At 43.9% G+C, this 23006-nt stretch overlaps 1 protein-coding gene across 2 annotated transcripts in view; it reads right to left on the reverse strand.

Annotated features, from left to right (window-relative positions):
- The window catches only part of LOC126480719 (uncharacterized), a 218478-nt gene that overhangs the window by 114786 nt on the left and 80686 nt on the right, over positions 1 to 23006 (reverse strand). For both annotated transcript variants that reach the window (XM_050103974.1, XM_050103975.1), the window contains exons 10-11: positions 17921 to 18184; positions 16288 to 16451 (exon numbers count right to left, since the gene is read on the reverse strand). In XM_050103974.1, the coding sequence (XP_049959931.1) occupies positions 16288 to 16451; positions 17921 to 18184 (428 nt within the window). The remainder of the gene's footprint in view (positions 1 to 16287; positions 16452 to 17920; positions 18185 to 23006) is intronic.

Here is a 23006-nt window from a genome sequence, read left to right on the forward strand (position 1 = left end):
AGACGATACAGAACAAGAGAGACGGAGACAAGGACAAGACAAAATGAACTAAAACCACACAGAGTGTGACGGTGGTTGGCCGACCATAGAAATAAATAAGGAAAAGCCAACCACTTAGAAACACATTAAAAAACCAGTGGAAAATCATAGGCCAAAGGCCAGAGTCAACACAAAACAATAAAATAAAACAGAAACACTCAGAGTAAATGATAAAATCCCCCTGCCCGAAGAAAACGTAAAACTAAGTCAGCCATAGTGGAGTCGTCTGTTAAAAGGGCAGGGAGCGTAGCAGGCAGCGCAAATGTCTGCCTGACCACTGCTAAAAGGGGGCAGGCCAGCAAAATGTGGGCCACTGTCAAAGCTGCCCCACAGCGACAGAGAGGAGGGTCCTCCCGGCGCAGTAAATAACTGTGTGTCAGCCGGGAGTGGCCAATGCGGAGCCGGCAAAGAACTACTGAGTCCCTGCGAGTGGCTCGCAGGGATGACCGCCACACAGCCGTCGTCTCCTTGACAGCACGGAGTTTATTGCGCATTGGCAGTTCGCGCCATTCATCGTCCCATAGCGCCAAGATTTTGCGGCGGAAGACTGCCCGCAAATCAGTCTCTGGGAGGCCAACGTCCAGAGATGGCTGACTGGTGGCCTCTTTCGCCAGGCGGTCAACATGTTCGTTACCCGGGATACCGACATGACCGGGGGTCCACACAAAGACCACAGAGCGGCCGCAACAGGCGAGAGTATGCAGAGACTCGTGGATAGCAATTACCAAACGAGAACGAGGGAAACACTGGTCGAGAGCTCGTAAACCGCTCAGGGAATCGCTACAGATAACGAAGGACTCGCCTGAGCAGGAGCGGATATACTCTAGGGCACGAAAGATGGCGACCGGTTCAGCAGTGTAAACGCTGCAGCCATCCGGCAAGGAACGTTGTTCGGAAAGGTCCCCTAGAGTGAGCGCATATCCGACACGACCAGCAACCATCGAACCGTCAGTGTAAACAACACCAGAGCCCTGATACGTGGCCAGGATAGAATAAAAGCGGTGGCGGAAGGCCTCTGGAGGGACTGAGTCCTTAGGGCCCTGTGCCAAGTCGAGCCGAAGGCTAGGGCGACGAACACACCATGGGGGTGTATGCAAAGTAGCCCGGAAAGGAGGTGGAACAGTGAAACCCTGGAGCCCAGAAAGAAGCTCCTTGACGCGGACCGCTATTGTACAACCAGACCGGGGCCGACGTTCTGGCATACGGACGACCGACCGCGGGAACAGGAGACGATAGTTTGGATGCCCGGGCGAGCTTAGAACATGGGCAGCATAAGCGGCCAGCAAACGTTGGCGTCGGAACCGCAGCGGAGGTACACCTGCCTCCACTAGTACGCTGTCCACAGGGCTGGTGCGGAAAGCACCAGTGGCAAGGCGTATCCCGCTGTGGAGAATCGGGTCCAGCACCCGTAATGCAGATGGGGATGCTGAGCCATAAGCCAGGCTCCCATAATCCAGACGGGACTGGATTAACGCCTGGTAGAGCCGCAACAGTGTAGAGCGGTCGGCGCCCCAGTGGGTGTTGCTCAAGCATCGCAGAGCGTTTAGATGCCGCCAACACGTCTGTTTCAGCTGCCGGATATGAGGCAGCCAAGTCAACCGGGCATCGAAAACCACCCCCAAAAACCTGTGGGTCTCCACCACAGCAAGGAGTTCGTCGGCAAGATAAAGCCGCGGCTCAGGATGGACTGTTCGGCACCGGCAGAAATGCATCACGCAGGTCTTGGCTGCCGAAAACTGAAACCCATGCGCTACAGCCCAAGACTGCGCCTTACGGATAGCGCCCTGTAGCTGACGTTCAACAGCTGCAATGCCAGTAGAGCTGTAATAAAGGCAGAAGTCGTCAGCATACAGGGAAGCGGAGACAGAATTTCCCACGGCCGCAGCAAGCCCGTTAATGGCTATTAAAAACAGACAGACACTTAAAACAGAGCCCTGTGGCACACCGTTCTCCTGGACGTGGGAGGAACTATACGAGGCCGCGACTTGCACGCGGAAGGTACGACACGACAGAAAATTGCGGATAAAAATCGGCAGAGGACCCCGAAGACCCCATCCATGGAGCGTAGAAAGAATGTGATGACGCCACGTCGTATCGTACGCCTTCCGCATGTCGAAAAAGACAGCGACCAGGTGCTGACGGCGGGAAAAGGCAGTACGGATGGCCGACTCCAGGCTCACCAGATTGTCGGCGGCGGAGCGGCCTTTACGGAACCCACCCTGAGATGGAGCCAGAAGGCCTCGAGACTCCAGTACCCAATGCAAGCGCCGGCTCACGATCCATTCAAGCAACTTGCAAAGAACGTTGGTGAGGCTAATGGGACGGTAGCTGTCCACCTCCAGAGGGTGCTTTCCAGGTTTCAAAACGGGGATGACAATGCCTTCCCGCCATTGCGACGGAAACTCCCCCTCGACCCAAAGACGGTTGTAAAGATCGAGAAGTCAGTACAAACTGCTCCATTCAGTGAGAGCGCAGGGACGCTGGCAGGTGGCCGATAGCCGTAGATGCGTCGAATCTTGGCCCAGACCTGCGAGGGAGTGACATGGAGGCCAATGGTGGACACATACCGCTCCCAGCACTCCTTCTTGCCTTGGCGGATAAGGAGGCGGGCCCGCGCACGCAGCCGTTTGAAGGCGATAAGGTGGTCGAGGGAGGGGTGTCGCTTGTGACGCTGGAGCGCCCGCCGGCGATCTTTAATCGCTTCAGCGATCTCAGGCGACCACCAAGGCACAGCCTTCCGCCGAGGAGACCCACAGGAATGGGGAATGGCAGATTCGGCGGCAGTAACGATGCCGGTGGTGACCGATTGAACCACCGCATCAATGTCATCGGTAGAGAGAGGCTCAAAAGCGGCAGTGGAGGAGAACAAGTCCCAGTCAGCCTTATTCATAGCCCATCTGCTAGGGCGCCCAGAAGAGTGGCGCTGTGGTAGTGACAAAAAGATCGGAAAATGGTCACTACCACACAGGTCGTCATGCACACTCCATTGGACAGACGGTAAGAGGCTATGGCTACAGATTGAAAGGTCAATGGCGGAGTAGGTGCCATGCGCCACACTGAAGTGTGTGAAGGCACCATCATTTAACAGCGAGAGATCGAGCTGCGACAATAAATGCTCAATGATGGCGCCTCGACCTGTTGCCACTGACCCACCCCACAGAGGGTTATGAGCGTTGAAGTCGCCCAATAGCAAGAAAGGTGGCGGCAATTGGGCGACCAGTGCAGCCAGGACATGCTGCGAGACATCACCATCCGGTGGAATGTAAAGACTGCAGACGGTAACAGCCTGTGGCGTCCACACGCGTACAGCGACAGCCTCTAAAGGCGTCTGGAGAGGGACAGACTCGCTGTGCAGAGTGTGAAGGACATAAATGCAGACGCCACCAGACACCCTTTCGTAAGCTGCTCGGTTCTTGTAATAACCCCGATAGCCACGGAGGGCGGGGGTTCGCATCGCCGGAAACCAAGTTTCCTGGAGAGCAATGCAGAAGAAAGGGCGAAGGCTGAGAAGTTGGCGGAGCTCAGCTAAATGGTGGAAAAAACCGCCGCAGTTCCACTGGAGGATGGTATTGTCCATGGCTGAGAAAGGCGTGAAAGGACTGGGAAGGCAATTTACGCCGCTTGTTCACTCATTGCCACCGATTCAGTACCCGGACGAGAGGCATCCATGGCGTCTGAGGGACCAGCGAGATCAAGGTCCTCAGCGGACGCTAGAATCTCGACGTCATCCTCAGACGCAGAGCGCGAAAGGTGCGGTGGGGTTGGTGCCACCGCAAGTTCCTTAGCCTTAGAGGTCTTTCTCTTGGACTTCTCTCGCTGAACCTTGGGTTTCACCGGCTGGGAAGGCTTCACCGATTCAGTCTCCGGGACAGAGGAGGATCGTGAAGCCCTACGCCCGGCTGCTGGTGAGGACTTATGCCACTGGTGGCCGTCATCCTTCCCGCTGGGGGAACCCTGGGAAGGGAGCGTCCCAAGGGAACTCTTACGGGCGAGAGTAGCCGAAGAAGTTAGGCGCTTCTCCGGCTGAGAAGCGGGGACGGACGTCCCCGACGGGTGGGAGGAGGTTGCTCCTGAGGTAGGTGGTGCAGGAGCAACCGGTTGGGGAGAGCCCCCCACGGGCAAGGGGGCAGAAGGAGTCGTACTGCTTATCGAGCTGGCTGGAAGTCTCGCAACTGATGGAGCTAGCACAGTTGTTGTAGCAGCTGCATACGAAGATGTCATTCTCACAGGATGGAGTCTGTCATATTTCCGTTTGGCCTCAGTATAGGTCAGCCGGTCCAGGGTCTTATATTCCATGATTTTGCGCTCTTTCTGAAAGACTGTGCAGTCAGGCGAGCAAGGTGAATGGTGCTCCCCGCAGTTGACGCAGATGGGAGGCGGGGCACATGGAGTATCGGGATGAGACGGGCGTCCGCAATCTCGACATGTGAGGCTGGAAGTGCAGCGGGAAGACATATGGCCGAACTTCCAGCACTTGAAGCACCGCATCGGGGGAGGGATATAGGGCTTGACGTCACATCGGTAGACCATCACCTTGACCTTTTCCGGTAACGTATCACCCTCGAAGGCCAAGATGAAGGCACCGGTAGCAACCTGATTGTCCCTCGGACCCCGATGAACGCGCCGGACGAAATGAACACCTCTACGTTCTAAGTTGGCGCGCAGCTCGTCATCAGACTGCAAAAGGAGATCCCTATGGAAAATAGCACCCTGGACCATATTTAAACTCTTATGTGGCGTAATAGAAACGTTAACATCCCCCAACTTGTCACAAGCAAGTAACCTGCGGGACTGGGCGGAGGATGCCGTTTGTATCAGTACTGACCCAGAGCGCATTTTAGACAAGCCCTCCACCTCCCCAAACTTGTCCTCTAAATGCTCTACAAAGAACTGAGGCTTCACGGACATAAAAGATTCCCCGTCAGCTCTGGTACAGACGAGATACCGGGGCGAGTATCTTTCGCTCTCATTCATAGCCCTTCGTTCCTCCCATGGTGTGGCCAGGGAGGGGAACGATTTGGGGTCATACACATTAGCCTTGAATTGAGCCTTGGAACGCTTAGAGACTGCTGACGGCTGGCCGCCAGCAAGAGATGATGTACCACGCTTCATTGCGGGTCATCCGCCCTGATGCCACCTACTCCGACCAAGGGCCCTCCCCACGGGCGCCACCCAGCCACAGCAAAGGCCACCTGGCAGGATGGCCATTGCCGGGAGTCCCGATGCCCCAGGGAGATGGGCATCTACTCCTTGGCATACGTGGGGAGTGAACGGCGCAGGCATCAGTAGAGCGATCCCTGTGTTGTCAGGGGGCTACAACCAAGAGGGTACATGGCGACCCCACCACAACGGACTGGCTACCGTGCTGGATCTTAGGTGCAAAAATGGCCAAGGTCGTCGTCACAGTTAAAAGAAACACTGCAGAGTGCAGCGTGGTAATCGCCCATGAGATCGAAAACGAGCGGGACACCATCGCAACGACGAGAAAGACGGCAATAGGTCTAATTGCACGAAGGATACAGTGCACCATGTAAGGTGCCCTTCCCCAATTGGCTCACTCTTCGGAATAATTTGGATAGATGGAGGTCAAACCCGAGAGGGGACCATCACATAAGGCCGAAACGTTTGAGACTCCTTTTAGTCGCCTCTTACGACAGGCAGGAATACCGCGGGCCTATTCTAACCCCCGAACCCGCAGGGGGATCTGGCAATCTATCTTCAGACCCAACTTCAGGTCTTAATAACTTTGGAACTATTAAACACAGTCCAGAGAAATTTTTACAATCCAGTAACATCCATTTAAAGAGCACACTCCACGAACCAAAACAATAACATATTACTGAGGGAAAATAAAAAATTCCAAAAAATATAATACGTTAAAAGGAACATATTGTAGGTGCCCTCTATGCCAAACATAATTCACTCAAAAACGGTATAAATTTTTTGTGGTAAGCTTAATGTGGCTTAAACACACACAGAACTCATCATGCCCATATCAGTCACAAAAACTGAGTTACATGCACACGAAAATACAAAAAATTACCTGAAAAACATGGATTTTCAAAGTGTGGTAGCACAAAAGGGACAAGTGGTATCCAAGCCAAATTTCACACACTGCAAAAGTAGACCATAATGACATATTTCAAAATTTCAGCATGTTATTGCAAGACATTTGTGTACAATGGAAGTTGACAGATGTATTTGGTGATGTGGCCGTTGTTCCACAATACAATTTTGTAAAAACATATCGTAAACTGTTCTGCCTCTTCTTATCCTCTTCCACAACTGTTTAATCACTAAGCAACAACATATAGACAGATTAACACAACCTATCATTAATATTTACTGCACCTTAACTGCTAAAAACCAGTCAATTTTGCTTCGAACAGAAGTTCTCCCACACTTTAGCTACTGTACTCTGTACATTGAGTGGCAAATTGTACTGTCTTCCTGACACTGTGGTAGGGACTGGAACTGTCATAAGAATATGTTCACAAGGAATCCAACACCTGTCTGCCAAATGCGGCCAATGAAATGATCTTGCTGGTCCTGCTGGTGCCATGAAGTTCACAAATACATCACCTTCTGGGTCACAGCACTCTGCAACACTTCCTAAGTACCATTTGTCATCATAAACAGCAATAACATAGCAACCTGGTTGTATGTTGCTGCTTTTGCTTCTGAATCCTGAGTCAGACACACTGTGAAGACACATGTTGTGCATGAACTTATAGTTATAACTGGACAGTCTGCTCATCTGCACATTGTCAGAGTCCGCTGGAGAGAAGTGATGATGGCTCCTTGTGCCTGCAACAGTTTTAACGTGTTCTAGTCTGCTTTTTAGCAACTCTTTGACTGATTTCACCTCATCTTTCAAAGCATAGAATGACTGTATGCCAGAGATATTTTTCTGTACCCAGGTTAATAATTGAAGAGATGTTAGAATGTGACCTTTTATAGGGTGCTGCAGTCTAGCTTGTGATGCCATGTGCTTAATGGTAGCACCAATGCCATCACATACATTTTTACCATGACTTTTTGCAAAAAAATTCCATTCTGCGTGAATCTGAAAATCGTGGTAATGCATGCATAAATTTTTGAGATTTTTACAGTTTTTGCACTGACTAGCTGCCCCATCACTGAAGTATTACGCACATTGTATGTGAGGCAGCTTGTTTTTCACATATGCCACGACAGTGCGAATGTGGGCATGAATTAAAGTCACTAAAAATGCACAGGTTCATGACAGACACATCACCTGATTCACCTCTATAGTAAATCGCAAATGGCTGGAGAGTTGCTTGACTGTCGTCCCAATGATATCCTTGGATGGCATCTTGAACTACAAATGCATGATTTTCAGAAAAGTCTAGTATTACTATAATTTCATCATGTTTCAAATTATCCTTCCAAAATTGGAGATAAGCCGATTGTGGTGTTGCTGTGAAGCTGTGTGTGGTCAGTTTGTCTGTTTTTTGACAACACATTTCAACAAAATCTTCCACTGTACTTTGCTTTGTTTCAAGACTTGTGTGATCCATGTGTGTCCATTGTTTATTAGAAACAAGTTCATCGTTATCCATAAGGAGTTCACCATACAGTTTGTTATTCATATGTTCTGCAAGATTTGCCTTACCATGACAACTTTTCACACCTGTGTATCATGCACCGGTAGGAACTGAAGTCACACACTAGCAGCTTCATTGCACCTTTGTAATCCAGACCAGAATCCTTTATAGCAGCAAACATCAGCTTAGCATTTTGATGGGTCTCACATACAAACATTGTGTGTGCCCCTTGCACTTACAGGCACAACCCATTTTGGCCGAAGATTGAAAAAAGATGATAAACCTACTTTGGTATTGGGATACTTTTCCTTGAATTCTACATATAGTTCTGATATGTTGCATAGCAACAGTCATTACATAGTCTTTTTTCCAGGTATTATTCGGCTGTAGTCATTATTTTCATAAAACTCCAACACTAGCAACTTTATTTCTGAACTCAATTGCTTACCCTGAGCCTGCTGAAGTTGTGAAAGCACTCCTTGGGTTCGTTTTATTTTCCTAGCTTGCTTTCCCATATATGTAGAAACATTGAATTCCTTTGCAGCATAGTCAATAGACTAGCTGGAAGGTGCAAGGGTAAGAATAGCTACTTTTTTATGGCGTGTGGATATGGCACATTTTTCTTTCAAATCATGCACAATTTTGTCCAACTCAGAGCATTTCTGGCACGATTTCTGTTCCTTTGGAGCAGACAGTTCTTCTTCTTCCAACATTAGTGTGTCAGCTATTTTGTGTTTTAATTCCATTTGAGCTTCTTGTAGTTTTCTTCTACCATAGCTCGGCCCTTTTTCTTTTCCAACTTTGTGTGTCTTCATGGGAGACAAACCAAGAGCAGTCACTGAAGTACTTAACTGCTCATCCGCTGTGGTTGTAGGTGACAGATACTTTTCATCACTGTCATGTAAATTATCAGAATATTCTTCATTTTTTAGCAGTGTAACACACCTGGAACATAACTTCTGTCCTGGTTTCATGTTAAGTCCCATGCACCGATTCACTTTCAATACTGATTTTATATCAATTTCTCTGAGGCTACACTTCACTGTCTTCTTATGAATCCGAAATGGATCAAAACAACTTCTTTGTAGGAAAGAATACTTATCCAGAAACACTTTAATATGATGATAACAAACACTAAAGTTTCCTGGAAGTGTACTTCTTTTGCCCACAGGGTGTATCCCGGATCTCTATAGCAACAAATCTTGGTCCGATTCATCCAGATCATACAGTATGAAGTGAATGCCACATTTTGATCCATATGTTGTTTTATGACATTCAGGTGCTTGTGCTCTACCAATACTGCAACTTGTTGAACAAAAGCACCACTAGTACTCTCTTCTGCCTCCATACTGACTTTCCACAACAGTAGTGATCAGTCTGAACTTGAATCTTAGAAACATGAGTAACTTGTAATTGTTGCTTGTTTCCTTTGTTGTTCCTGCTTAACCACGACTCATTCTGTCCCTGAAAACTACCATTGTCCAAGTTTCTGTTGCCTAATGGTTCCCAACAATTGCTGCAGCTGTATCTGAAACAAGCTGTCTGCATCAGCACTATTACTTCCTAAATCGTGTTAAAAGAAACGCATCCAAATACATCTACATCTACATTTACATTTATACTCCGCCAGCCACCCAACGGTGTGTGGCGGAGGGCACTTTACGTGCCACTACATTACCTCCCATTCCTGTTCCTGTCGCGTGTGGTTCGCGGGAAGAATGACTGCCGGAAAGCCTCCGTGCGTGCTCGAATCTCTTTAATTTTACATTCGTGATCTCGGGAGGTATAAGTAGGGGGAAGCAATATATTCGATACCTCATCCAGAAACGAACCCTCTCGAAACCTGGACAGCAAGCTACACTGCGATGCAGACCGCCTCTCTTGCAGAGTCTGCCACTTAAGAGTCTGCTTAACATCTCCATAACGCTATCACACTTACCAAATAACCCTGTGACAAAACACGCCGCTCTTCTTTGGATCTGCTCTATCTCCTCTGTCAACCCGACCTGGTACGGATCCCACACTGATGAGCAATACTCAAGTATAGGTCAAACGAATGTTTTGTAAGCCAGCTCCTTTGTTGATGGATTACACGTTCTAAGGATTCTCCCAATGAATCTCAAAAAATGGTTCAAATGGCTCTGAGCACTATGGGACTTCACTTCTGAGGTCATCAGTCCCCTAGAATTTAGAACTACTTAAACCTAACTAACCTAAGGACGTCACACACATCCATGCCCGCGGCAGGATTCGAACCTGCGACCGTAGCGCTCGCGCGGTTCCAGACTGTAGCGCCTAGAACCGCTCGGCCAAATGAATCTCAACCTGGCACCCGCCTTACCAACAATTAATTTTATATGATCATTCCACTTCAAATCATTCCGTACGCATACTCCCAGATATTTTACAGAAGTAACCGCTACCAGTGTTTGTTCCGCTATCATATAACCATACAACAAAGGATCCTACTTTCTATGTATTCGCAATACATTACATTTGTCTATGTTAAGGGTCAGTTGCCACTCCCTGCATCAAGTGCCAATCTGTTGCAGATCTTCCTGCATTTCGCTGCAATTTTCTAATGCTGCAACTTCTCTGTATACTACAGCATCATCCGCAAAAAGCCGCATGGAACTTCCAACACTATTTACTAGGTCATTTATATATATTGTAAAAAGCAATGGTCCCATAACACTCCTCTGTGGCACTCCAGAGGTTACTTTAACGTCAGTAGACGTCTCTCCATTGAGAACATGCTGTGTTCTGTTTGCTAAAAACTATTCAATCCAGCCACACAGCTGGTCTGATATTCCGTAGGCTCTTATTTTGTTTCTCAGGCGACAGTGCGCAACTGTATCGAACGCCTTCCGGAAGTCAAGGGAAATGGCATCTACCTGGGAGCCTATATGTAATATTTTCTGGGTCTCAAGAACAAATAAACCGAGTTGGGTCTCACATGATCGCTGTTTCCGGAATCCATGTTGATTCCTACAGAGTAGATTCTGGGTTTCCAGAAATGACATGATACGCGAGCAAAAAACATGTTCTAAAATTCTACAACAGATCGATGTCAGGATATAGGCCTGTAGTTTTGCGCTTCTGCTCGACAACCCTTCTTGAAAACTGGAATTACCTGTGCTCTTTTCCAATCATTTGGAACCTTCCATTCCTCTAGAGACTTGCGGTACACAGCTGTTAGAAGGGGGCAAGTTCTTTCGCGTACTCTGTGTAGAACCGAGTTAGTATCCCGTCAAGTCCAGTGGATTTTCCTCTGTTGAGTGATTTCAGTTGCTTTTCTATTCCTTGGACACTTATTTCGATGTCAGCCATTTATTCGTTTTTGCGAGGGTTTAGATAAGGAACTGCAGTGCGATCTTCCTCTGTGAAACAGCTTTGGAAAAAGGTGTTTAGTACTTCAGCTTTACACGTATCCTCCTCTGTTGGAGTTCCATTATCATCCCAGAGTGTCTGGATAGGCTGTTTCAATCCACTTACTGATTTAACGTAAGACCAGAGCTTCCTAGGATTTTCTGTTAAGTCGGTACATAGAATTTTACTTTCGAATTCACTGAACACTTCACGCATAGCCCTCCGTACGCTAACTTTGACATCGTTTACATCTCTGTCAACTTTTATTGTACACAAATGCCTCGCAATAACAAGCTGAAATTTTGTCACATATTATATTATGGTCTACTTATGCAGTGTTTGAAATTTGGCTTGGATATCACTTGTCCCTTTTGTGCTACCACACTTCGAAAATCCATGTTTTTCAGGTAATTTTTCAAATTTTTGTATTTTCGTGTGCATGTAACACTGTTTGTGAGACTGATATGGGCAAGATGAGTTCTGTGTGTGTTTAGGCCACATTAAGCTTACCACAAAAAAAATTATACCCTTTTTGAGTGAATTGTATTTGGTATAGGGGACACCTACAATATGTACCTTTTAACGTATTACATTTTTTAATCACATTTTGGAATTTTTTATTTTCCCTCAGAAATATGTTGTTGGTGTTTTGATTCATAGAGTGTGTTCTCTAAGTGGATGTTACTGGGTTGTAGAAATTTCTCTGGACTGTGCGGAATAGTTCCAAAGTTATTAAGACCTGAAGTTGGGTCTGAAAATAGATTGCCAAATGCGGGTTGCAATTTCCGGGTCACGTCACCTTCTTTTACAAGTCATAATTCTGGAACTAATTGGCAGGGGAACTTAAAATTTTGTACATGAGTGTTCCACACTTGGTAGCATTGGTGCACTAAATTTCAGCCAAATCTGAGACTATCAGCTGGAACATTTTCTCAAATTGGTTGAATTGACATGGAATGACCCATTACAAATTCAAGGTTTTCGTATGACTCACCCTCGTATAAAAGTATGATGGGTGATACGGCTTTTTGTTGATTCAGCACATTAAAAGCCATGGGAGTATGGCACTTTAATGAAATATACGATATGTACTCTAAGACAAGGATTTTTTTCCCCAAATTTGTCATTCAGAAAATATGGGATAGTCTTATATTCGCAGATTAAAATAATTGCTACTGAGGTCAACATTTTTACATTGTCTAATAGATTAATAGACGGACTGTCTTACATTTACAGATGAAGCTTTGGCTATTGAAGTTTTGTACAAATTTATCTTGAAGTGTTCTGAAGGGCAGGGCTTAGCAAACAATGCTTTCATTTGAAGGGTCTTGAGATTTCCTTGATATGCCGAGGCAGTCAATACAGTATCAATCTTTCTCGAACAATCATATAACATTTAACTGGGCATGTCAATGCAAGGGATATGCAAGAAACCGAACTAGCCACTACAACAGTCTAATGCCCTGCTTAAACACTGACAAGGAAATAGCATTAATTCTGTCAACTTATAAACTTTTGTTGTGTTTGAACAGATTTGCAATAAAAATTTCTCGTAAATTTAGATGTAGCTGTATGGATACCGTATGCACACATTTATGCAGCTTTTAAGTAAAGGTAACATTCATCATCTTTTTCAAAAAACTTTACTTGATTCTGAACCCAATTCAGTACTCTGCTTGTTTATGAGAAACTGTAGTGATTTGCGAAGTGGTATGTAAGTGAGAAGTTCAATCACTGTGTGTGATTGTGTTTGAGGTTTACGGGCGCTAAACAGCGTGGGCATCAGCACCCAAACGCATAAAAACAGGAACACATGCAGTGAAGGGACTAAGACGAACAGCGAACAAGGAGAACGGCTAAAAGACACAGACCTGACGCAGGTCCAAATCCTCACATACAGAGGCAAAACAAGAGGAGAAGGAACACACTAAAAAGGAAGGGAAACAAGGAAAAGAGAACAGAAACCGAAGGGAAACAAGGAGGTAATCGTGACTGGCTGACCTCTTACCTAAATCCTGGGTGAGCCAGTCACCCAGCAGCACATTAAAACCCTCTCCCTAAAATCCGAGGCAACAAATTGGACAGGACACAAAACCGTAAGACCTTAACTACAGTCATTGCGTCATCTTGTAAAATAGAGGGCAAATCCGGTGGCAAAGAAACCACCGCCCTCTGGTCAGAGAATAAAAGACAGTCAAGTAAAATGTGGCGGACAGTAATCTGGACGCCACAAGCACTGCAGATTGGGGGGTCCTCCCGCCGGAGTAAAAAACCATGCGTTAAGGGACTGTGCCCGATGCGGAGGCGAGTGAGGAGAACCTCATCCCGCCTGCATGACTGGTAGGACGTACGCCATGGCCGCGTGGTGGCCTTGACCAGACGCAGCTTATTTTCACCGACTGCCAGCCACTCCTCTTCCCACTGACGCAGAACGCGAAAACGCAGGAGGGAGGTAACAGCATGGAGGGGGACCGCACATGCAACAACATGAGGAAGGGAACATGCATCTTTGGCAGCCACATCCGCCAGTTGGTTTCCCCTAATACCCACGTGCCCCGGCACCCAACAGAAGGAAACCTCCTTCCCCTGCCGTTGCAGGTGGAGTAGGGCATCATGGATGTTCTGGACGACCGTATCCGCTGGGTACAAGTGTTGCACGGTCTGAAGGGCACTCAGGGAGTCAGAACAGATGAGGAACTTAAGACTGGGAACACATCTCATCTGCTCCAATGCCCGCAAGATCGCAAACAATTCGGCATCAAAGATGGTAAACGCCGCAGGAAGCCGTAACTTGATGACTCGATCAGGGAAAACAACAGCACAACCAACGGAGTCCCCCTATTTAGAGCCATCCGTAAATACTGGTACATGGTCGGTTGGTTGGTTTGGGGGAAGAGACCAAACAGCGAGGTCATCGGTCTCATCGGATTAGGGAAGGATGGAGAAGGAAGTCAGCCGTGCCCTTTCAAAGGAACCATCCCAGCATTTGCCTGGAGTGATTTAGGGAAATCACGGAAAACCTAAATCAGGATGGCCGGACGCGGGATTGAACCATCGTCCTCCCGAATGCGAGTCCAGTGTGCTAGCCACTGCGCCACCTTGCTCGGTACATGGTCGGGATGCTGGTTTAAAATATCATAAAATAAGGACGTATAAACAAACACAGGAGTGCAGCTCCTCCGGTACTCCGACAAGTCTAAAAGGACGCTGGGCCTCTGGAGCAACCAGGGAGGCAGGCGAGTAAAACCTTGTCGTCGGGGGGCCACACGCTCCACACCAAGGGACTCGAGCAAATGCTTGGCACGAATCCCAAATGGTCTCGTTGCCCTGGGACGACTGGAAAAAGAAACGTTCCATAGGCGGTCGGGCAACGGTAGGGTACGCAGGGGAGGTAGGACAGGCAAGGAATTGACACACCCGTCGCACCATGAGAAGTTTCCGCCGGATGGCGAGCGGCGGTTCCCCTACCTCAGCACACAGGCTGGGGATGGGACTGGTACGGAAGGCACCAGTGGCCAGCCTGATACCCTCGTGGTGTACTGCGTCAAGAATCTTCAGATACGAAGGCCTTGCTGACCCATACACGGTGCAACCATAGTCAAGACGCGATCGGACGAAAGCCCTATAAAACTGCAGCAGACGCGCCCGATCTGCTCCCCAGGACCGATGGCTCAGACACTTCAAAATATTCAGTGCCTTCAGGGCCCGCACCTTGAGGTCTTTAAGGTGAGGCAACCACGACTACTTGGAATCAAAAGTGAGGCCCAGGAACCGCACAGTGTCGCTAAAAGGAAGAATGGTGTCCCTCAGACGCAATTCAGGGGAGGTAAAAAGACATCGAGAACGATGAAAATAAACACACACACAAATTCAATCACTGTTTACGTATTAGACTACTGGGAAAAACATCACCAGCTTTTAATCATATTTAGAACAATATGGTGACTTCAAGATGAAACAAGAAAGAAAATTAATCCAGAACCAAATGTCTAATAGGTGAAATAAATTAAATTACACAGACTGCAACTGTTATTGCAAGAATAAATTACAGCGGAAAGACCTATTGTGGAGATAAGCACCAACAGACGTCACTACACCGCAGGATGAGCACCAGTTCAAGAATGGCACTGAATCTTGATTGCCATCTTTTACCTGTATATTAGTTTCTATTGTTACACACGACATTGCACCCTAGAAGATATTGCTGTCCACATCTCACTATCGCTCAAGCACAGCAGTATGGTAGGGTTGGAGGAGGAACTGCTGTGACTGCAGTGAGGAGAGTGGTTAGCGGGCAGCGAATTTCATTATTCCATAAACCATATGAATCTGTACTGTGTGCTTTGGCTTTTTATGAACATCTGCCATTTTTGAACTGCAGTTTGCCTGAATCCATTTGTATTCGGAATCAAACTGACTTTCAAATTGGACAACTACTCAACAATAGCATACATTTCAGCAGGAATGGCTAAAAGTCTAGATTGGGGCCAGTAGTGTGTTCGCGTATTTCGTGTAGCCATGTTGTCGACACACGATAGGGGGTTTGTCAGCTGCCAGTTCTACAAAGCAAATGAGAGAGCAGCGAGCAGAAAATATAGCCAGAAGCAAGAGACACTAACATTATCACACTTGTGTACACAAGAAATCAGCTGTGTGTTCAGAAAAAAAAAACAGTTGTGTTCTCTGGCTCTACCATAACCACAACCTCCGAAATCACAACATATTCAGATGAAATAGCAAAATATTTGTGACAACAAAGATGAAAAGTTCTTAGCGGGCCTGTTAGGATGATGGCGATGATTCAAAATAGTGATACACAAGATGAAACTTTAAACAAAAAAGCAGTGAAGATAAAAATTAATGTAAGCAATATCATTTTGTTTATTTTATTTCTTTTTGTAACATCAAAATAATGTAGACAATTGCATAAGTTTAGAATAGGTGTAACATTAACTTAGACAGATGCCTTACTTCACTAATTCTGATTAGAAAGCCTGTGCTCCTACATTGTGCCAATTGAACAGTTTGTGTGTGTGTGTGTGTGTGTGTGTGTGTGTGTGTGTGTGTGTGTGTGAGGGCGCGCGGGCGCGCGCCCACACACGCACGTTCTATCAATGACTCGACACTCCTGCTATTCATAAGGAGTCTCCTTTACTGCTAAACAACTTTAAAGATTTTCTGTCGGTGGCTTCTGTAATCTCTGCATACAAACAGCGACCTTGAATCCTTTCTCACAATATCGATGGAGAAACACTACTGCTCAGCTAAAAATAATGGTTCATGATTCATATGAAATGGTAGAAAAACTTACCAAATGCCTTCATATGATGCAACACAAAGTTTCCCTACTTCTGGAGTACAGGGATCCGTGTTGCCCTCACTCTGTAGAAACTGAAGTAGTTGTATAATTTTTTCCTCATTTTCAGCTTTGTGTACCATATATTGCCTACTATCAATTTTCAAAACAATCTTGACCTGTAAGAAACCAAACAAAAGCAATGAACTATTCCAACCTGCAAAATAAGACAGCACGGAACATTTAAATGAGCTGAATTGATCAATCCTGTGTAAGACAAAAATATTTGTGAAGACCTTTAACAGCTGGCAAAAGCACACACCAATCTTTTTTGGTTCCTTCCACAGGCAAACTGACTTATAAACTATTAACTCCAAAATTTTATACTTAAATGCTATTTTTATTTTATTTTTTTAAGCTAAAATATCAACCCCCAACTTATTGAAACAATTGATTGCAATATCTACATCACAAGGCAAAGATAATGGAACTGAAGCAACAGTGTGGTAGAACTGCTACTTTAATTTACATCACAGAAAGCATGGAGATGAATAACGGAACCTCTATGGAAGAACGCCAATAAATTCTCTATCTTCCTCTTGGTCATGTTATTTGAGTAAGTGTTAGACAGGAAGGTTGAAAAAAAGATTATGGATTAACATCTTGTTGACAATAAGGTCATTGAAGATTCAGACAGTGTCCAATCAATCCATCAGACATCACATAGATCCCATCAAGGAGAACCTTGAGGTATGCATGAACAAAAGACAAGTAAATTGTACAAATTTAATATTTGTGCTTGGCATTCTGCTCAACAATTTATGGAAATCACAGAAAATGAAAACCTAGATAACTGGACAGGGACTTGAACCCCACTCCAATGCAAGACCAGTATTACCTCTGCACCATCTCACTCTGTAGAAAACAGGCACTAATATATCAACAAAAATAATCAATTTTTGACATGAAAGTAACTAGATAGATAAAATCTACTCATCAAGTGTCAACAGGAGAAAATATATATATACATGATCATCCATCAGTAAACACAACAAATAGTAGTGTAATGTATGCAAAGCATTTTGCAAGTAGTTTTTTTCCTAGATCAGAAATGTTGTTCTACACTACTCTGTGGCCCATAAGTAAATTTAAATGTGGAAAAGCTAATGAACTGTCTTCAAAATTTCCAGAATTGCGTAAATGTGTGCACAAAGGAAAAACAAACATATTGGCACTAACAAAGAGTAAGTTTCTCACTTTTTGTTTGTCTCTCAACTTGTGGTTGTTGGCTCTCATTTTGAAAATACACATTAACTTCTCCTGATTTCAATATGACGTACAATTCACAATAGCTGCCACTGCAGCGAACAGATGACACAGAAGAAAGATAAATGGACACTCCTCACACAAGCTCTCTCTAAACTAATGTTAACTACAAAAAAAAAATACAAAAAAAATAAAAAAAAAATAAGGCTGATAAAATCATTATTTCAACATATTATTCTGCCTGTAGCAGAATTGCTTGTGAGATTGTACAACAAAATGAATTGTATGCTAGGGTCATTTATTGTACTTTTCCAAGTGTTTCACATTTGATAGAATAGGAAATAAAAAAAGTTAACTGATACAGTTTGTGAGACAGGCTTACCTTTGTGTAACAATCTGACTTAATCTCTTCTTTTCCCAAACCATGACCTGTTTTACTATCTGGGCTACCTTCACCTGATACAGCACAACTGTCAGGAAACCTACTAGTACATCCAATGTTGAGCTGCTCGCTAACAGATTTAGCAAGATTTTCGTCTGTAAATTTAGACTGCTGTTCTTCTGTCGATTTCAGTTGCTGCTCATCTGAGGATTTATGCTGCTGATGAACTAATGGCTTCTTTTCAATGGGTTTTGTTGGTGGTTTCTGCAAATAAAATTTGACCTTACAAACATTACACTAACACACTGCATTATTTCGCAACTCTAACACTTCAGCACCAACCATCAATTTTTCAGTTCAAATTGAGTGATCCTGCATACAAATCAGAACAGTATATCGAATTTTGGCACTAGTCTGGCCACAATGTGGACTGAGCACAGACACAGGTTTCGACCTATCTCACTCTCCCATATCTAAGTGCTCTGATTGGACAGGAAGCACGGGAAGTTCAAGTAGGTGGATTGAGCTGACTGCCTTCGGTTTTCCCCTGAATTTTGATGCACATAGATTACCAGAAATTATTCATTTTTTTGTGTAAGGACTAGAAGTGCAAAGAAGAAACATTTAACATCTACTGCTATCTTTTTAATGTATGGGAATAAAACATGAAAATTTATAACTGTGACTTACGTATAAAACTGGCTTTTTGTTTAGTAGGCTATAAGCAGATTTTGTTTTCTAAGACGTAAACTGGTAAGGAAAAGTTTGAATGTCATGATATAATTTAAGTAACAGGAATATTTAGTTCTGAAAGAATGCAGTAAATATAAATTAAGAACAAATTAAATAAATATTTTTCTATAAAATGAGGGAAAATTACTCTCCACTAATAATTACAGACAACTTTGGCTAATAATATTACAGACTACAGCCAACAGTATTACAGATTACATTTTATTCACATTAAACTTGCAGTGACAAATTATCATCATTTCAACACAGAGAAAAGCACTTTTGGCTTCTCTGCTTTTTAAAACACCTGCTACACACCTGACCATTTTGCCATAAAAATGTAAACCTGTCCTCATCCTGAAGGCACGGTCCTATTGCCTCTGTAACTGACTTAATCAGTTTAATGTGGACTCTGCACCACACTGCAACTCGACATTTTCACATTTATGTACCACGGCAAGAGGTGACAGAAGCAATTTTAGTCACAGAAAGGAAGACCCCCCCCCATGACCAATTTGGGAATCTAACACCAGATCTTATGGATCTGAGTCCGACACTTGAGCACTGAGCCACACCTACCTCAATATATTATGTTGTTACAAAAAACAACAGTATTCCCAGAGAATGTGGCACAAGTGTACCATGACACACACTTTGAAAGTCTTCATTCTTTTTCATCTAAGGAGGGCGATCACTTTTATTTATTGATAAACATACATGGCACACCAATTGGCAACTCCGCAGGTGCTGGCAAACCATGCTCTGGTCAAATGACTGCTCCAGCTTGTCTCCTACAGAAGCACCAGTGGTAACCAAGTTGAGTGCACTACTCTAACTCCAACTTACTCACCAGTTAACTGAATTTGCTTGCCAGTTCTACAATAGATACGTTTTACAGTCACTAAATCCCTTGCTTTACAGCCTTTATCAGGATGGAATCTGTGCAAACGAGGTACCTGAAGGATCATGGACAAAACATTTTGATTTAAGAATTCTGTAACTACAAATCACTTACAGCACTACAGCTACACATGACTTTCATTATTTATGAACAGGTTGTAGTAAGTAAGAAGGAAGAGGTGACTGCCACGTAAGAATTCTGGAGTTTCTCTCAGAGAAAAGGTTTCCACCATTTCCATCCAGCACTTGTGTTTCAGAAGTTAACACACTTTGGTGATTTTTTTTTCTATAAACCAAGATACATAAATCCCATTGGGAGATATAGCGGCAGTGCGGAGGACGTTTCAGGAGTTCTTGGTTCTGTGCAGTTTGGTCTTGGATGGAGTATGCCATCCCTTTCAAGGATTTACCCATTGGCATCCAGAAGTGAGTGATGCCAGGGCAGCAGCAAGAGGGAGCACGTGCCCCCTCCTGGAATCTATAAGGCTCATTACAAAATTCTCACATATTTATAACAATAACTGCCTGCGACACTACTAAACTGCAAATCTAACATTACGAAATGTGACAGAAAATACTCTGACTTTATTAATCACTAAATTGTACCAATTCCTTGACACAGCACAGAATTCTGTGTTATTCTACAGTCAATGTTCATAACAGAACAATGCCGAAATACTTTCTGATCATTTTTGTATCACTTCCTTGGAAAGTGCTCACCGAGCAGTATAAGGGAACCATTCCAACAACCTGGTGCGCAGATTCACTACCACAATGTGAACATGGCAGCAGTATACATGCCCGTCTTCTATCCTAGTTCCAACATGGATGGCCCCACATATTGCTGTGCAATAGAATCACAGCAGTAGACCAATGTGCGTTGGTGAAAGAAGAACATTCATGAAGATTTGCTGATTATTAAAGCACAGATTTCTAAGCAAAATGCATAATTTTTTCTACATTTTTAGGGATGAGTAGGAAGGTTACTTCCTAAGACAGACCTAGACAAGCAGTTTTAACTGTTTGTTTGCGCTAATTTTTGATTATTCTCCAAGGAAATGTTTTGCTTACTTATTTTATCATTTTTTAATGAAAACAACGTATTTACTGAAAACTTTGATTTTGAGAGCCCATATTTCAGTCCTAGCCCTTATTTTTCAGTAAGTGGTTCTCTTTTTTATCAGCTTATAAAAATTAACTTCAGTCAAATGCATAAGAAAGCAATGCTAAGATACATCCAGGATATTGTGAAATAATACTGCAAGGAGAAAAACTTGCTGTGAATGGTCAGATAAGTCATCACTTAATCAGTCCATTATTGCATCATAATAATGTCACTGGCATGAGCAGTAAATCCCCGAGTTCCTAGCTACAGTGCATTGCGCAACTCTCAATGATTTAAATGTGCACAATTTCTTGCTGTTATAATTATATAATGTCACCCACAAAAACTTCAAGCAGCATTCTTAAGCAAATCCTTAAATAAGTTTGCAAGAAATATTTTCAGTGAAGATGGCAATATCTTATTTTGTTTGGTGTTTGAAAAGAGTGATTCTCCATAGAAAAAATATGACATTGTGCAGTGCATTAAAATCACATGGCATAACATGAGGTTTCATTAAAAATATAAGTTAAAAAACATCTGATTGAAAATAATATTGGCAATAAATTGAGTTTTAGTGATACATTTTTCAAATGTGCTTAGCATTATTGGGTTCCAACACACTGTTGTGGAGATTGAATAATGTACAGCTTCGTATAATTTTAGAAAAACAAAAGGATACCGGACAATCTACATTGTGCAAAATCTATATGCCACAGTGTTTTCAAGAAATAATTTGTAATATTCAGAATACAATGAAGCACAAAAACATTTTATGGACTATAGGACACACTTTTTCCTTCGAAAAACTGCCTCCAAAATTCAGGTGTGTCTTAAACTCTAAATTAATACAACAATTTCCAGCGTTTGATTTAAAATTCCCACCTGTCTTAAAAATGGCCATATATTCGATGCTGCGAGAAACCTGTCTGTCTCTGGCAACATTCAACTCAGCTGGCAGCAGCAGCAGCGCACCAATGAAATGAACACGAGTTGCGGGAATTCACAAGCTTAGCTTGCTAACACTATCTCCCTCCCCCCCCCCCCAATCAGAAACCTAGAACACTGTCTAGCCCATGATGCATCATTGCAGCCTACAGTGACAGTGAACTTAAACTGAAATCGATTTGTATTATAGGTAATAGTACAATATTTTTGTTAGTAGCTACTTTTGTAATGGAAAAAAATAAAAGATATTCATATGATGTAGGCTATAAATTTAAAGTAATAGCCTATGTGGAAAAACATGGAAACAGAGCAGCTGAGTGGCATTTTGGCCCTCCACCAACAGAAAAAACCCTATACGATTCGTGGGCTAGTAAAAAGGAACTGGAAAAAAAATGAGGAAAACTAAATGTCAAATAGAGGACTGAATGCAAAGTAGCTGAAACTAGTAGACAATGTGCTGAAATGGATTCAAGGAGACTGACAAAAGACATTGGAACTAATACAAAAATGATTGAAATACACACATGTAAGCTAGTGCTACAGTGGAAATTAACAGACTTTAAGGATGGAGTTGGTTGGTGCTACGGGCTAATGAAGCGTCATGCACTTCGCATGTGAACCAAAACATCTCAGAAAATGCCACAAGAGTATGAAGAGAAAATATTATCTTCCTGTCACTTTATTATTCAACATCAAAAGAAAACCAGTGTGGAACTAAGCCAAACAGTGAATATGGATAAAACTCCTGTGACATTTGAATAACAGAACTGTTGCCATGAAAGACACTAAACGCAACTATAAAAATAAGTGTACATGAAAAAATGCACTACACTGTTTCCTTTTCATGCTTTGCTAATGGTGCTACACTTAATCCAATGATCATTTTCAAGCACAAAACAATGCCAAAACCTGAAATACTGCTAGGTGGTGGTGTTCACGTACATAACAGGGGATTAATGGACGAGGTTGGTGTAAAATAATGGATTAACAGAGTGTGGAAGAGAAGGAAAGGTACTTTATTGAAGAAGATTTCTCATCTTGTGCTAGATCAGTTTAGAAGTCATCTGAAAAATTCTGTGAAAGAGAAATTGATACATGGAAATACAGAGATTGCTGTTATTCTGTGAGGACTTACTTCACAACTGCAATCTCTTGATGTCTGATAAGTAAACCACTGAAACTGTATATGAGAGAGGAATGGAACAAATGGGTGATGGATGAAACCCAACATGAGCTTTAAAACAACCTACAATCAAATAAGTGTGTCAGTGGATAAAACGGTCAGTCTGGAGTGAGGGAAGACATAACATTTAAATCTTTCAAAAAGTGTGGCATAAGTAATGCTCTTGATGACAGTGAAGCCCATTATATATTAAGAGGACGACGATGACGATGATGATGATG

This window comes from Schistocerca serialis, chromosome 5, assembly GCF_023864345.2.
Source record: "Schistocerca serialis cubense isolate TAMUIC-IGC-003099 chromosome 5, iqSchSeri2.2, whole genome shotgun sequence".
In the NCBI taxonomy this organism is placed as follows: domain Eukaryota; kingdom Metazoa; phylum Arthropoda; class Insecta; order Orthoptera; family Acrididae; genus Schistocerca; species Schistocerca serialis.